This window comes from Plodia interpunctella, chromosome 11, assembly GCF_027563975.2.
Source record: "Plodia interpunctella isolate USDA-ARS_2022_Savannah chromosome 11, ilPloInte3.2, whole genome shotgun sequence".
Taxonomy (NCBI): domain Eukaryota; kingdom Metazoa; phylum Arthropoda; class Insecta; order Lepidoptera; family Pyralidae; genus Plodia; species Plodia interpunctella.
Window position 1 is genome coordinate 10,477,291 of NC_071304.1, and position 16,539 is coordinate 10,493,829.

General features: G+C 43.8%; 2 protein-coding genes across 2 annotated transcripts; one reads left to right on the forward strand and one right to left on the reverse strand.

Moving 5' to 3' along the window:
• Positions 1-14: 14 nt before the first annotated feature.
• Positions 15-16,317, forward strand: Npl4 (Nuclear protein localization 4). The gene is made up of 12 exons (XM_053752122.1): positions 15-132; positions 455-721; positions 1,438-1,595; positions 2,318-2,490; positions 2,874-3,089; positions 3,737-3,929; positions 4,186-4,357; positions 4,602-4,724; positions 13,689-13,907; positions 14,099-14,301; positions 14,777-14,857; positions 16,147-16,317. Exons 1-12 carry the CDS (start codon positions 112-114, stop codon positions 16,160-16,162), a joined length of 1,842 nt encoding a protein of 613 aa, XP_053608097.1. The 5' UTR covers positions 15-111; the 3' UTR covers positions 16,163-16,317.
• LOC128673945 (uncharacterized protein) lies at positions 6,935-10,889 on the reverse strand. The gene is made up of 2 exons (XM_053752123.1): positions 10,501-10,889; positions 6,935-9,166 (listed from the first exon to the last, which is right to left on the reverse strand). The coding sequence occupies exon 2, from the start codon at positions 9,164-9,166 to the stop codon at positions 7,802-7,804; it is 1,365 nt and encodes a 454-aa protein (XP_053608098.1). The 5' UTR covers positions 10,501-10,889; the 3' UTR covers positions 6,935-7,801.
• Positions 16,318-16,539: the final 222 nt, after the last annotated feature.

Consider the following 16,539-nt stretch of genomic DNA (forward strand, 5'->3'; position numbering starts at 1 on the left):
TTTGAACTGGTGACACTTGTCAAAAAAAATTTCAACTTTCAAGTCCGAAAACGTCATGGTCGTGACAAGATATTGTTGGTGTTGTGCAGTTTTATTTTAGTTTAGAATAAAATGTCAGGATCCAAGAAAATGGTAGGTGATGAAATTCTCTTATTCAAAGAAGGAAGTTAAGAAAATTAGAACTTAGAAGCAAATACATGCTGTTCTCTCTTGTCTAATAAACCTGAGCTCACATACTTTCAATGATAACAACAACAATTTTTTTTCCATAATATTTTCACATTTACTTTACACGGTTAAAGTATCCATAGTTGATGATATACACACAAAGTTTTCCAAGCGGTCGATGAGCATAGCTAGTCGCAAACTATTGCGAAAAGCGAGCGATGACTTAGCGTTTTCGATGACCTCTCCTTGCAGTCGGCTCAGTATCGAGGTGATGTGTTGTTTGCAGACGCTGCGCGTGCAGTCGTCGGAAGGGACGGCGCGCGTGGAGCTGCAGCCGTCGGACGTGACGGCCGCGCTGTACGAGCGCGTGCACGAGGCGCTGCACCTCACCACGTTCGGGTTCGCGCTGCACCGCGACCGCGCGTGCCGCGAGGAGATCGTGTCCAGCAAGTCGCGGCGGCTCAGCGACTACGGCCTGCAGCACGGAGACATGCTCTACCTCAGCCCCGTCAACGGAGCTGTGCTCTTCGATCAGCCTACTACCAGTGCAGAGGTTTATACAGTTGTATTGTTGTTATTAATGTATGTTAAATTTTCATCAAAAGCCATATATACCTAGATGGCTATTTTTGCCACATTTCATTTTGAATTGGAAATCTATATGAGAATCCTTTTCGAGCTAGAAATTATATAATATGGAACTTTTCATTTTATCTACATTATTAATGCCAATTTCATGCCAAATTTCATGATTCTAGATCAACAGAAAGTACCCTGTAGGTTTTGAGTTTCCTGTGAAATTGCAAAATTTTCTACATAAAATTTTTTACAATGGTCATATATTTTGATTGTGTTGACTTTGATATTTTCAAAGCTTCAAGGAGACCTGGATATTTCGCGTAAATTTCAACTTATACACATATGCATTCCTGAGAAAAAGGGCCTTGACAGACGGATGGACAGACAGGCAACAAAAAGATCCTATAAGGGTTCCATATTTCCTTTTGAGGTAGAGAACCCTAATAGACAAGCAGAGCTTCAGATGTGATAAGGAACAATATTGTGAAATGAGTTTCATTTGACATTTCTTCACAGCACTGTTTGTTATGAAATTCCAGTAATTTGTGGCTTTATTAATGTAGCATAGTATGTTAAATTTGTTTATTATAGCATATATTATGTTAAATTTGATGTGAAAAAGGGCTTGTGGAATTCTAATATTTGAATGAATGCTTTGAATTTCTTGAGCAATATGATATGTTGTGGCAGGCAAATAACAAACCATTTGGGGAACCAGCAATGGAGGCAGGCCCTTCTAAAGCTGCCCCCGCGCCTGTGGTTCCGAAGCCTGTCATACAAGAAGATGAGGTGGACCTGGAACTATACAAGAGCTCTGGGAGCATTCACAGACAAAGAGATGACAAATTGTGAGTATATAAATATGGAGAATATATAAGAGTACTTATTATGCTTGCTTGTTTTGCCAAGTGTGGTAGTGCTAACAATTGCGTCAGAGATTTTATGTAAGTCCCCATAATCTTTCACTTCATACTTAAAATGTTCACTTTCACAAATTGGTGATAATTTGTGTTTTACATAAATTAATGTGTACATGATGTGACATATTTTATTATTTCCTTTTTATTACCGTCATTAAAAAAGCGACAGCCAATAACTATCATATATATATAATTCAATAGGCTATCATGAACAGATGTTCATGATAGTGTATATTTACATGATCTCTTTAGCCTAGTGGTCATCAGCTACACTGCTACACTGAAGATTCCAGTTTAATTTCCCGGTCAGGTCAAGATGGAAAATGTTATTTTTCTGATTGATCTGGGTGTTGGATGTTGGATATTATTTATTATAAAATATAATTGGTGAGTGAGCTAGTATCCCATAACACAAGTCTCATACTTGTTTTTGTACTTAAACTTTGGGACTGACTCAATCTGTACAATTTGTCCATATGTATGTTTATTATTAATTTATTTGTTTGTGTATATATTTTGTTATACCTTTGTTAATAAATTATCTTAATAATAGTCAAGACTACATCAAAATCCCTTGCACAGTTTAAAACAAGAAAGTTTAAGGCAAGGACGACTTCGTTATACTACGTAATGATATTGTTTGTTGTCAGATGTCGCCACAACCTGAAGGGGCGCTGCGTGCACTGCTCCCCGCTGGAGCCGTGGGACGAGGGCTACCTGAAGGAGCACAACATCAAGCACATGTCTTTCCACGCCTACTTGCGCAAGATCACCTCAGGACAATTCATATCATTAGATGAATTGTCCTTAAAGATTAAACCAGGTTATTATTGGTTAATCAATAATGTTTATATTTATTTGTAGAAGGTGAGACCTCCCTCGCTTCGCTCAATTATAAATGCGAAAGTTTGTGAGGATGTACGTACATATGTGTGTGTGTTTGTTACTCTTTCCTGCATATTTCCTTATCTAGTCCTTGTCGCCTCGTACAACATCCACGGGAGGATATGGAGTGGTCCTGCCAGGGTATCTGTCTTTGCACCATAAGCTGTTAACCACGAATTAACTGCAAAAAATTTTTGTGCCTATCTTTTGACGCTATGCTCTTATATAACCTGATACACAGTACAGGTTGTAATGTGTGCTCTGTATCAGATCGCGACTGGCGATGATCAATATTAGATAGTGCGGTACGATGTGTGTCAGGCTGCAAGGAGCACCCGCCGTGGCCGCGCGGCATCTGCAGCGCGTGCCAGCCGGGCGCGGTGACGCTGAACCGGCAGCGCTACCGGCACGTGGACAACGTGCTGGTGGAACACGCGGCGCTGGTGGAGCGCTTCCTGTCGTACTGGCGCGCCACCGGCCACCAGCGCGTCGGCTTCCTCTACGGCCGCTACGAGAGGCACCCCGACGTGCCGCTGGGTCAGTACATCATGCTTACGCTGCCATTTATATATCTGAAATAAAATACTAATATTTGCTTTTCAAAATATTAGCCGTGAAGGTCGATGCACTTTTGCATTCGACGAAACCAGTTTTTATAGCACTTAGCGCGGAAAACCCGTTAACTCCACCGTTTCACCCGAAGTTTGTGACAGCTTGCATTGTCGTGATGGAATCAGGCAAACATTGGCTTCAAAGTGTTTTTCCCACGAGCAACTTCTGTTAGGTTCGGCTCATGTTGGAAGGCTCAACCTGTTAATTGTTGCTTAGTTTCGGGGTCATAAGCAGAAATCCAAGATTTTTCACCTATGTAGATATTATAAATAGCTTTTGATGCACCACGATTGTATTTTTTTATCTATTATCAGGTTATATATAATAATCTTCTATATTTTGGACTCGATTTCTTATAAATTCAAATTCAAAATTCTTTATTCAATTTAGGATGATATACATCACTTATTGACGTCAAAAAAATTACTTAAACTAAGTCTACTGCCGGCATCCAAAGCGCAGGTGAAGAAGAAGCGGCGCAACAAACTTCACCGCAGCCTTTTCTCCAAGGACTTCATATAGTCATATATAGTAATCGAGTAACATTCGGTGACATAAGTTTGATGTGTCAGGCATCCGCGCGCGCGTGGCGGCGATCTACGAGCCGCCGCAGTCGTCGTCGCGCGACCACGTGTCGCTGGAGCACGACGCGCACGCGCACGCGCTGGACGCGCTCGCGCAGCGCCTCGGGCTGCGGCGCGTCGGCTGGATCTTCACCGACCTCGTGCCCGACGACGTCGCCAAGGGCACCGTCGCGCACATACGGTGACTGCACAGTGCACATTCTGTCTGACTGTCTTACGGACCCTTCCGAAAACATCTATTGCCGTAGACGATGTTGAAGATATCTGATTCCGAAAATGACAACATACTAAAAACAAAAAATCGATATATAGAAGCAATCTTTCACAATCACTTTTGTCAAGATAAACTAAAAGTTATTTGCTGGCTCACTGACGAGTTCTCTATGTGTCGACGTTAGTTGTAATCTGTACGTCCATGACGTGTGTGTCGGTTGCAGCGGGGTGGACAGCCACTTCCTGTCTGCGCAGGAGTGCGTGATGGCGGGCCACTTCCAGAACCAGCACCCGAACGCGTGCCGCCACGCCTCCAGCGGCTACTTCGGCTCCAAGTTCGTCACCGTCTGCGTCACCGGCGACAGCGCGCAGCAGGTGCACATGGAAGGCTACCAGGTAGACTATCGTAATCCGGTTGTACTCCGGAGTACGGAGAAGGACTTAGGTTACTACCATCCCGGAAAAAATACTGTTCTTGTGAGAAATTCACGTGACCAAAGCCGCGGGCAAAAGCTAATAACACATACTCGCATGGCAATGATCTGACGACTGAAGATGCTGAAGACCTTCGACTCTGTATCGATATCGCTTGATATGGAGTGGCGTGGTTGAAACGTGAATGTAATGTGGCGGGCGGCAGGTGTCGGGGCAGTGCCAGGCGCTGGTGCGCGACGGCGTGCTGCTGCCCACGCGCGACGCGCCCGACCTCGGCTACATCCGCGACTCCGGCGACGCGCAGTACGTGCCCGACGTCTACTACAAGGTCAGTCTCTACGCTACACTACACTACACTACATTACACTACACTACGCTACGCTACACTACACTATGCTACGCTACGCTACACTACACTACGCTACGCTACACTACACTACGCTACACTACACTACGCTACGCTACACTACATTACACTGCGCGTACTACACCATTTTATTTCCCAAAAACTACAGTGCTCGTTTGAGGTAACTTACAACGAATTCAGAGTGTCCACCTTCTGGAAAGGAGACAACAACTCAGGGTAGTCTGAGAGAGTCTGTGAAATCGAGGAATTAAAGAGAACATTGAGATTTTTTTAATGAAAAATATTCCCAGATAATTACGAAATTGCGACTTGTTTTTAGGCTGTAACTGAAACCCCAATAATAGTACACTTTGCATCGAAAAAAGAAAGAAACAGATTCGAGTGATACATATATACAACACAAGACCCCTAACGGAAATATTAGAATAAATAGTTCGTTGTTTATCGAGAAATGAAAGTCGCAGGTTCTAACGAGGGTGTATGTTGCGTTTAGTCGAGCGTCGCAGACATACGAGTAGTGCTTCATACGACACCTGCCTACGAAGATAATAAAAATTGAAAATAATAGAATAAAATACAATTACAACAACATCCATCAAATATTCACATTTGTTCGTATTTTAAAAAGTGGAATTATATTTTTTGACAATCTGCACTTATACTCATTGCTGTCAATATTGATGTAACACGACGGAATTAGGTTTGGACCTGTTTAATTGACGTTTATATGCAACGATGTTCACATTTATTTCGACCGTGTTATAAATAATTCCCAAGAGGAATTTGAAACACAAAGGACTTTCATACAATTTTTCAGGCCGGTTTTTGTTCGACTTCAATTATGTACTTTCACTTATAAATTCAAACATGGAATTTGATTCTTTCAAATCAGGTGTCGGACCATGCTTTTTGGACCTTAGCAGCGCATTTGATCTGGTGGATTATAAAATTCTTTGGAGCAAACTGCGCTCCTTTGGAGTTCTGGAAACAATTGTTCGGTTGTTGACGTACTGGTACGGAGGTCAGACTAATTTTGTAAAGTGGGGTGACACGACATCCAATTCCCACAGATTGGAATGCGGGGTGCGCCAGGGCGGGTTGACCTCTCCGGATCTTTTCAACGCGTATGTTGGTTGGCTGCCATATTGACGGTGTTTGCTTCAATAACCTGAGTTATGCGGACGACATGGTTCTCCTCAGCCCATCGATCAGTGGGCTCACCCAGTTGTGTCAGTTTGTGAGAGTTATGCTAAATCTCATGGGCTAAAATATAATGTAGCGAAAACAGAGATGCTCGTTTTCAGGGCGGGGAAGTGTTCGGAGAACGTCACCGAAGTTACATTGAATGGCTCAGTAGTTCGGGTTGTCGAACAGTTTAAGTATCTTGGTCATATTGTGACTGGAGATCGTAAAGATGATTTAGATATGGAGCGTGAGAGACGGGCATTGTCGGTTCGGTGTAACATGCTCGCGCGCCGTTTTGCTAGATGTAGTGGAGCAGTGAAGGAGACCCTCTTTAGAGCTTACTGCCAGTGCTTCTACACTTGCCAGTTATGGTATAATCATAAGAGGTCTTCCTTCAGCACCGTAAGAGTGCAGTATAATAATGCATACCGCATCCTTATGAAGCTTCCTCGCTACTGCAGCGCGTCGGGCATGTTCGCTAAGGGGAGAATGCCCGATTTCAGGAAGGTGACAGGAAGATGACAACAAACAGTGCGAAAAACATGATAGAACAATATGCAAGAAACCGTACGGGATACTTAATTGCAGAAAGCGGGATTGGACAAGTTGCGAGACGAAACGAGTGACTGAAATTTTACGTACAATTTTTGTTTTATTTTTAAGAAATGAAATCGCCGCGGGCAGATCTTACTCTAAATAATATTATGATTATTTCAGAGCTGAAACTTTACATTCTTGCTTTAAAAATATATAGCTTGTTCGAATTGAAAACAGAAGGCAACTTGTTTAATAAATACTTGTGTGTTGCACCAGTGTACCATTTAGCGATCCAAACACAATAACAAATTATAAAATAAACTCCTATCAATGGATACGATAAAAGAATGGCTAAATTGTAATTTAGTTCCAGCTTGATGTATACGAGTATTCTCTGTCTAAAGGAAATTTATGTTGACAATAGCTAGTTTAGAAATAAAACAAGAGCATGCTGCCATAGACATATTTATTTATCACGAATTCGCTTCGGACATGGTAATATGCGTGTACATATAACATTAACAAGCCCGGGCCCGGTCCGCTTCGCTTCTCTCCCCTCATAAACTATATCGAGAAACAAAACGCGCTACAATAACATGAATATAGTCAACGCGAGACAACATGCGTCGATGTATATAAACTCTGCTAATAGGGAAGTAAACTTAACGAGCACGACCGCGATCGAAGAACGAAGAGACGACAACGTTCAATAGTAAATATATTCGATATAAAGCAGGCACTGCTGACTCCGCTACCTAACTATCATCACAGTCTTAAACCCCGGGATTCGGTCATTCGTGCAATAACCTTCTTTCTCAACGCCACATTCGAGAGGTAACATTTGCTTGTAAATATATTATTCTACGACGAGTAAATATATCCGCTATACATATACGACACCGCGGCGATCGACAATCCGACTACAATATATAGGTACTATAAATATATCTATAACATTTATATTGACACACATACGATAAAACCTTATAACTTATAACTAGCCGCACGACGCGCGGGTCCCGGCGTGGATCCGCGCTATAACAAAAATATATTACTTTGTAATGAGACAATACCCAGTAGGCCCACACTGAAAACGATACCGATAGACGCGAAGAAACACCGACAAGCGCGAGCCGACGAACTTCGGAAATACGTGTAAATATTTCAAAATAGTCTCCCTACACGTATAAAAATATCTCACGTACACGCGAAATGGTTGGTCCGACGGATTGAAAATGTAAGGTACTAGAGTCGCGATAGAGATCAGATATGCACGGGCGAGATCTATGATATTCGCTAAGCACATTAGAAACGGCTCAGTTGAGCTTGCCGCAGCTGGAGATGAGGATAGTGGAGTGCGGCTTGCCGGCGGAGTCGCCGGTGCGCGACAGGCGGTCCACTAGCTCCAGCCCCTCCACCACGGTCGCGAAGATGGCCGTAAAGCCGCGCATCTCGCGCAGTACGATGCGGAACTGCGAGCCCACCAGCCCCAAGTTGTCGTGCCGCTTCTGCGAGCGCCGCATGCCCACCGCGCCGCGCACCGCCGCCAGCTTGGTGTCGTCCGGCATGAAGTAGCTCTCCTCGAACACGGAGCGCCCGCCACGCCCGTTGTTCAGCTCGAAGTCGCCCGTGATCACGCTCTCGTTCTCCCAGCACTGGAACACGGTACAGCCGCGGTACCCGAGCCCGAGCTCGCCCGTCGCTAGCACACTGAAGTTGCGCGCCATTCGCGGCGCCACGTCGCTGCGCACCTCGATCACCACGCGCCCGAACGCCGCGCCGTTCACCTCCAGGTTGAAGTAGAACAACGGAAACGCGCTCGGCGGCCGCGGCGGCGGACTGCAGGGAGACACGCCCGGCGTGTCGCTGGTGCTCGGCGAGGTCGCGTCCGCCTCGTCCGTGCCGGTGATGTCGACCGCAGCGCGCGCGTGCAGCTGCGCCGTGCAGTAATTGGCGAGAAACAGCAGCGGATCGCGCGCGTCCGGCGGCGGCGGATCGCCGAGCGCGCGGCGCAGCAGCTCTCGTTCCAGCGGGCCGCGTGCAGCGCGCACTAGCTCGTCTGCGCGCGCCTGCGCACTGGCGGCCGCGAGCCGCGCGCGCAGGCGTGAGCGCTCGTCGGCTGCGGACGTCGGCGAGGCGCCGGCGCCGCCGGGCTCGGGCGCGGCGGGTGCGGCCAGCTCGGTCTCGAGCCGCACCTTGAGCGCGGTGGCGGCGTCGAGCGCGCGCAGCAGCAGGTCGCGGCGGCGCGCGGCCAGGCGGGCGAGGTCGGCGCGCAACTCGCGGCAGTCGCGCGCCAGCAGCGCGCGTGCCTCGCTGGGCGGCCGCAGCGCGTGCGCATGCGCGGCGTGCGCGTCGCAGGCGCGGCAGGCGCGCACGCCGCACGCGCAGCACCACAGCGCGGGCAGCGCGTGCGCGCCGCAGACGCCGCCGCTGAGCCGACGCGCCAGCGCCAGCAGCGCGGCGTGCGTGGGGAGCGTGTCGACGCGCGCGGGCAGGTCGGTGCGCTTCCAGCAGTGCAGACAGGCGAGGTCGCGGCCGCGCGCTAGCACGTCGCGCACGCACGCCAGACAGAAGCTATGTTTGCACGCGAGCAGCTTGGGCGGCCGCTCTTCGTCGAACGTGCGCTTGCAGCACGCGCACACCACCAGCTCCTCGATCTCCCCCGCCATTGACCACTCCATCTGTTGATACAAGCCAACAGACACTTATCACTATTGTACTATGCAGTGGCCTATGTTTGGTGCAAGTCTGTCGCCTCCCCTTACACTACACTATCTTAAGACAAACCAAACCATATGAGTTGTAATAGGGAATATTACGCAAAGCTCGGCGCAGATGGCGTTACTGGTACAATTTCGGTAAACAATCATTGTAAATGGCGACAAAGAGCATAAATTTTCGATATTGTTGAAGATTTACGACCAAAAATACCTTCTTCGCAATCTTGGCGAGAGTTTAAAAGAAAAGAAGAATATTGTGGATTATTGAATAGGTTTCAGAAGATAAAGTATTAATACAAGGCCACCATGAGAAAACTGAGGTAATAGTACCTTTTTATTATATGGTCAACTGTGATGATGAACTGATAAACATGATTTTGACTGAAGGGTTTACCTGTATGAGTCCATATCTTCATAAGTCGTCAGGTGTGAAGTGTTCCGAGCATATTTTTGACCATTTAAGTACTGGATCTATCTTTTTTATGTTGGTGCATATTTTCTAGTGACTATTTCATCAATAACAAACTTATACAAAATATATGTAGGTATAAATCTTAGTCTATCGGTCTAGAAAAAAAGTTTTCTCGCGAAAACATAGGACAAAATAAAGATGTACAAGAGACTATAATATGGCTCTTTCATAATCGGCCCCATCGAGATATTTTCACATCTATCTGTTCTACTAATAAATCCATTGTATATGGAATATGTCAAAATAAGTGCTCACACTCCAGGTCATATATTATAGCCCATATGATCACCCAATACCTATTATTTGGTAGAATCAATTTTGAAATTTGATAGGTTTAGGTTAAGTTTTTGATTACTGACGTTGACACTTTTGTTTTTTTATTATATGGACTAAAGACGAACTTTTTACATCTGGCAAATCCGCTAAAATTGAGTTCAAGAGTTTTAATTTTCAATTGTAATGGCTGTACAGAACATTTTGAAACTTTTTTTGGCATTATTCCTTTCAGCAAAAAAAAATTAAAGCACTTTGAAATTTTTTATCGATTGCCCATTGCTACACTTAAATTATGTGTGTCATATGCCTAATTGAAACTTCGTCATGAAGTCTATCTATACGCTCTATACTTTGTGCTTGCCTAATCAGTGCATTCAGTTTGCTGTATTTAAGTTTGTTGTGGTTTAAAATGTGGGATGTGTATGTATAATCTTCGCGTATGATACTCCACTGAAATCGTGCGGTAACCACTTCCCATCAGACGGGCCTAGCGTTTGTTTACCAACATATAAAGAACATGTCGAGTAGTAGCTTGCGGCTCACTCACCTAGACTAGGCCCGGCCCAGCCGCCACATCGGGGAGGAACTAGTACCGAGGTCGGGTGCCGGCCTCGCCAGTCACATCGCCCGCCGATGCCCGACCACCAACACCACAAAATGAACTAAAACAAGGAAATCGATGTGGAATGCCACATCATTTTACGTTTTGTGTACACACGCCATGTTGTTTCTCGACTATGCGCCGTGCTTCACGTCGCTCGATCAACAGATTATTTCAGGACGACGTGACCTTGTCGAAGCGTGTGCGTTAGGAATCTCATTTCACACCAACTTTGTTAATGGATTCCTTGTTACTGTTCTGCATGATTAAATCAGGTCTTGTTTAGAGTCCCAGGATTAAATCCCAAAGGAATTTACTGATTTGCAAAACGCTATTCAAGGTGTATTAGCTTTAAAAATGTGATTGCTTTTGAAATACATATAATTTATATTCATACATACAATAACTCTAGCATAATAAGTAGATATTTACTTATGTTAGAGTATCATTGCACATCAACGTAGTTGTAACGTACATGTTATGTATAAACTTATTTCAAGATTTTTTTTGACGATTTCGCTTTTTGTCACATATTTAAAAAGAAGTTAAAAAAAATTGCGTAACGAATAGCGATGTATTTATTTTTCATCAACGTATGAAAATGTATGGCAAGTGTTATTGGGAGCCGCGCCGGTACGAGGTCACCGCGAGCGGCGGCGGAACACGCGCTAACTTCAGGCCGATTGTGACGTGACATTGTGATAGCGCGGGTCACTCACTGTTATCATATCGCTGTCAGCCGCCCTGCCGGCCGCCCGCACAAGGCTCCGACCATTATAAACAGATTGCCTACGATCATTATAAATAGAGTTTTACGATGGTTTGACAAATTAAGACTGATATTTTTTGTAAAATTAAAATTATTGTGCTGATTCGAATTTAGCATCAAGATGAAATGTGTTGTATTATAAGCATCTTATAAAATAATAAATGTTTATGTTGTATACTAATAGACGTATGATTTCGAGTAGCGCGGTGGGGGGTTATCCGACCGAGGCCCGCGCGACGCCGGTATCGATCGCGCCCGCCTTCGTGCCGGCTCGATTGAGTCTTGTGCGATATGGATGCGAGTCCACTCCACACCCGCCTAGGGCTTACTCCGTTTCGCTCCCGTTACATACTCGTACTATACGTTTATGCTCCTTGTTCTTATTGTGTTTATGCTCGAATAACATTTGACACCAGTGTTGTGTCAGATTTTATTCACAGTGATTTTCATTCAATTTCAAATTCACGGCTTTTTTTTCACAATTTCAAAAGTCACTTGACGAGTAAAAAGTACCGTAAATTGTGACCAATAAGAACAATATTCACGGTTCATTCACGGGTTCTCCACCCCGTTATCAATCTGTTCTATTCACTTTTTTGATTAAATAGCGAATGTCTTTAAAACCAATCTCTCAGTTTTTTTTATTTTTATTATTTACCAATCAAAAGTGCTAATGGTACCTATATTCTAATTTCTAATAACATATACACCATGAGGTTTGTCCCTTAGTTATTGTTATTTGTCTCACCTTTTGGCCACCTGGCTACAATAGTGGCTGAGGTGTTGGACACTTTACTTGGTAGGCACTTACTAAGTCACATACAATTATATGATGCACAGTTCGGGTTTAAGCCCGGATTATCAACAGAGAGTGCATTTTTTTTGATTCAAGGAAACTGTCCAATATTACCTACACATCCCGGGGGACTCCTATCTACGCAAGTTATTTAGATTTCAGCTTTCGATCTTGTTCGCTATGAAACTCTGTGGGAAAAATTTTACAATATTCTCTTGAAGTATTTCTTTACAATACTCCCTTGAATAAAGTTACACATTTTAAGTATCTAAAAACATGGATATACCTAGAAAGTTGTCTGTCCGATATAATATGTTTGCTCGAACTAACTAGAAAATTATTAGAAAAAGATGCGCGTCGCTGCAGTCTCGCTTGCGCTCCGACACCAACAGCATCCTCCCCGCGTTGGTTGATAGGCGCGACTCCCCAATGCTAGGGCGCTGAACTCGCTTGCATACAATATAAGTGGATACTAGCGTCTCGGCATTGGTTACATTTTAAAGTTATTTTGAATTAATTATTTTATTATTTGTTTTTAAGTGTATATGGATGTATTTCTGAAATATACTATTATTGTATACGGATGATATTATTATAGAAGGATACGCCGTATCTATAATTGAACTAAACACGTATTAATTTCCGAACTGTAACCTATACGTTGCGCCGTGTGACATACAGTAAAACTTTTGCACTAATGATTTACGTAATACGAATGCTAATTTACATAGGTTACGCGTACCAAGTCTATTTTATTTGCTGCTGTTTTCACAATGTGACACAATATTTACAGCTATGAACAAATATAATGTACTTATTTGGTAACAGTTGGCGAATACATTGACGATGCCATCTACCAATCAGAAATTCACTTTTCTGTGGAAATTAGACCTGATTGTTTCATGTAGTGCGGACGATCTCGGGTTTCAATCCTACTCAAGTCCACCTTGAGACGCAGTCCCGCTTCTGGTAAATGGAAAACTTCGCGAAGAAAGCTACAATCTGGTTTATGTTTTGTCTCGTAATGTGTGAAATATAGAACGCCTAGGAAAACTGCTGCGTTGATATCGATAAAAAAGTTATCGTGTTTGTTTCATTCTATAACGTTATTTAAGGCACACCAGTCACCATAACCATAACATTTTTAACAATATCTTTTATTTATTAGCTTAAACCAAAAAAGTAAAAACATAAGTGTATTATTTTATTAGAAGGTATTATAGTTTTCCATTACACAATGTAGTCACAATTTACTAAACCGAAGACAGTGGCCTCTAATGTCGTTAATCACTACGAATATGACTCTAGGAGAACATTCTCTCCTCTTTTTCTCAAGATCTCCTTTGATCGAGATATAGTAAACGATACCCAAGCCTTTCTACGGAGTAGAAATCAGTGGCGCGATATCGGTAATATACACTTCATAAGTAACTAGCTAAATATTTTTTTTTCATAGATATCAATCAGTGATTCATCTTGTGTTGTGCTTTTTACTGTTTGTGTCCATTGGGCGCATGGCACACAGGGCCATTAAGTGTTATGTTTACTTAATACGTGCCATGTCGGCAGGAGCGCGACGCGTACGGCAACGAGGTGGGCGTGTCCGCGAAGCGCGTGCCCGTGGCGTACCTGCTGGTGGACGTGCCGTGCGGCGTCGCGGCGGACGGAGCGCCGGCCGCCTTCAGCGCCGCCGCCCGCTTCCCGCCCGCCAACCGCGCGCTGCACCACCACGTGCAGACGCTCACGGAGCTGCACAACCACATACAGGCCGCGCCCAACTTTCTCGAGGTTACACTGCTTCTTTACCGTACCGATCATACTCACTTGGTCATGAACAAAATTGACATGAGTTCCTTACGTAGAGAGAAGTGCCTAACCTATGTAAATAAATGTCTTAAATAACGACAAGAAGGGTAACTTTAAGCATGTCTACGTAGTTTTTTTTCTACTGGTGTCAAGTTTTACTTTTGACTTTGCAGGCGATGTCGGACCTGCACGTGCTTCTGTACCTAGCTACGAACGACGCCCTCCCCCTCTCGCTGGACGAGCTGTCCCCGCTGCTGGACGCGGTCCGCACGCAGGACCTGCAGGCCGCCCTCGCCTGGAGGGCCACGCCCTCGGCCGCCACGCTGGAGCAGCTGGCCAGGCCCGAGCACAACCAGCAGCCGCACTCTGCTGACAGGTAATTGCACTGCGGAAGGGTCACGCCTTCGGCCGCTATATGTTATATAGCTATATATTATATACCAATACATAAAAAGTGGAGTAGATACGGGCTCTAGTATCATTTATTGCTTCAGCTCCCTGATTTGTCATGTATTTACAAAGTTCAGGTTAAAGAAAACTTTTTTGCATCTGTAGTGTTAATTGTGGGCATTTCAATTGAGCACGCATTGTGTGTTATATTTTGTACATAATTTACTATTTCAAGTGTTCTATGTTCTATTTTCATGACCCATTTTATATCGGGCATGACGAGTGCTATTCCTTCAAACGGGGCAGCGCCGAGCATGCTTAATTCTGGGGACAGTTCAACTCACCACGACCTATTTGGTTATAGTTAAGACATGTAATCTAGGTGTGAATAAAAAGAATGAATAAATTGTCATGTGACCATTGGGAGTTATCACCTGACGTGCGCGTGTCGGCTGTTGCAGCGCGGGCGTGTGGACGTGCCCGCTGTGCACGTTCCACAACGCGCGCGCGCGCGCCGCGTGCGAGATGTGCGCCATGCCCAGGTACGTGTTGCCCGCTTCCCGGATTATATTCAGTTTGTTCTTATGAAATTTGGTACACGGGTAGAAAATAACTTGGAATAAAACATGGGTACTTTTAATCCCGAAAACCAACGGGAGCGAAGCCCCGGGGCGCAGCTAGTTATAAATAAGATAGTAAGTTTGTTAGTTAGTTAAAGTTGTCCCGTGGGATTTGCGAAAAACCTGTATTATATTATAGGTGGCGCTAAATGCATGTTTTAATAACTTTGCAATAAAAACACAAGATGGCACTGTATATATTTTAAATGCGCTATGCATATTTTATTCCAGCTATCCCAATCCCATTTTAATACGAAGAAAAAACTATTCCCGGAGTCCTTTAAGCGGGCAAAGTCTATACATATTATATAACTGTAAGAGGGGCCAATGAATGAAAATATTTATTTCAGACTATGCACAATATACAATACAAGTCCGTATTATATTAGTAAGAGACTCAAACAACTATGTTAGTAAGAACTAAAATGCAGGTTGTTATTTTGGACATGTAAGGATGACCAGTACTTCAGAAATGGGCTATCCACCCTTTCCGACAACACCCTCAGGAGTGTGTTGGTACTGCACCTCACCCGTGACCACAAGGATGCAGCGCCAGTGCAGCACCAACAGACCCCTGAACCTGTTGTTATACTGGACCCAATTCTGTACATTAAATATAAATAAAAACATACTTCTAGGGGTCTTCATACAAGTAATAGAAGCCACAAATATAATTTTTGAAATTCCTATCTGTCTGTCGTTTGCTTTTCACACGAATACTACTAAACCGATTTGCTTGAAATTTGGTATGAAAATACCTTACATACCGGGCTACCATCTTAGATAAACTTTATCTCGGTATATTGTCGTAGGCTAATTAAAAAAAAAAACGACTGGATGGATTTACTTGGAATAATAACATTCTTTTGTTTCGTTGTCATTGTCAAGCACAGAACAGTCGTAAGAGCCGTACCGCCCACGCGCTTCGCTCGCTCGGTCGGATGTGTATATGTTTGTCATTCTTTCACGCAATATCTAGGTTTTGATTGTTATGAAATTTGGTACACATCAAATATTAACATTCGCAGTATTTCATATTCTTTAAAACACAATCATATTCTCTATATAAATCTCCATGTTTTCGATTCTCGCGACTTTTGGCAAGAACAATTCTTGCTTTCTAATATTTTTACAATATTATTTATTAAATAGCTTATATATATATGAGCCAACTTGAGATCTTAATTTGAGTGATGTCGACCTGATTGCAGGAACAACGCGATGTAAAGAGTTGGACGGGAGCTGAGCTCGTCGGCCGGGATAGTGAATCTAGCTTTACTTTATTTTTGTATCCGACGCTCGGCCGCGCCAGTTGACACCGACACCGCGGACCAGAGACGCTGCGAGGATGTGACTTGAAGAATAAATCCTGTGAAGAGTAATCATATTTTATTTTAGTCATAATAATGGTTGTTGGAACGAAGTTCCTTATCATGATTTAAATCTTTTTATCTGGAAATAAAAAGGTATAAAAATGTTTTTTGTTTCGCATCACATATAAAGGAACTTCGTTCCTTCCCGACCGCATGTTCGTTATTATTCGATGGAAGCTCTCAGTCAGCTTCTGATGTTTCCAACATTCACGTATTACGTCAAGACGATCT

Bases quoted from the DNA above. Each gene is read 5' to 3' on its own strand.
- Npl4 (XM_053752122.1), top strand. From the start codon at position 112: ATGTCAGGATCCAAGAAAATG. The intron at 133-454 runs GTAGGTGATGAA...TGTTGTTTGCAG, and splicing joins TGTCAGGATCCAAGAAAATG to ACGCTGCGCGTGCAGTCGTC. The intron at 4,358-4,601 runs GTAGACTATCGT...GGCGGGCGGCAG, and splicing joins TGCACATGGAAGGCTACCAG to GTGTCGGGGCAGTGCCAGGC.
- LOC128673945 (XM_053752123.1), bottom strand. From the start codon at position 9,166: ATGGAGTGGTCAATGGCGGGGGAGATCGAGGAGCTGGTGGTGTGCGCG.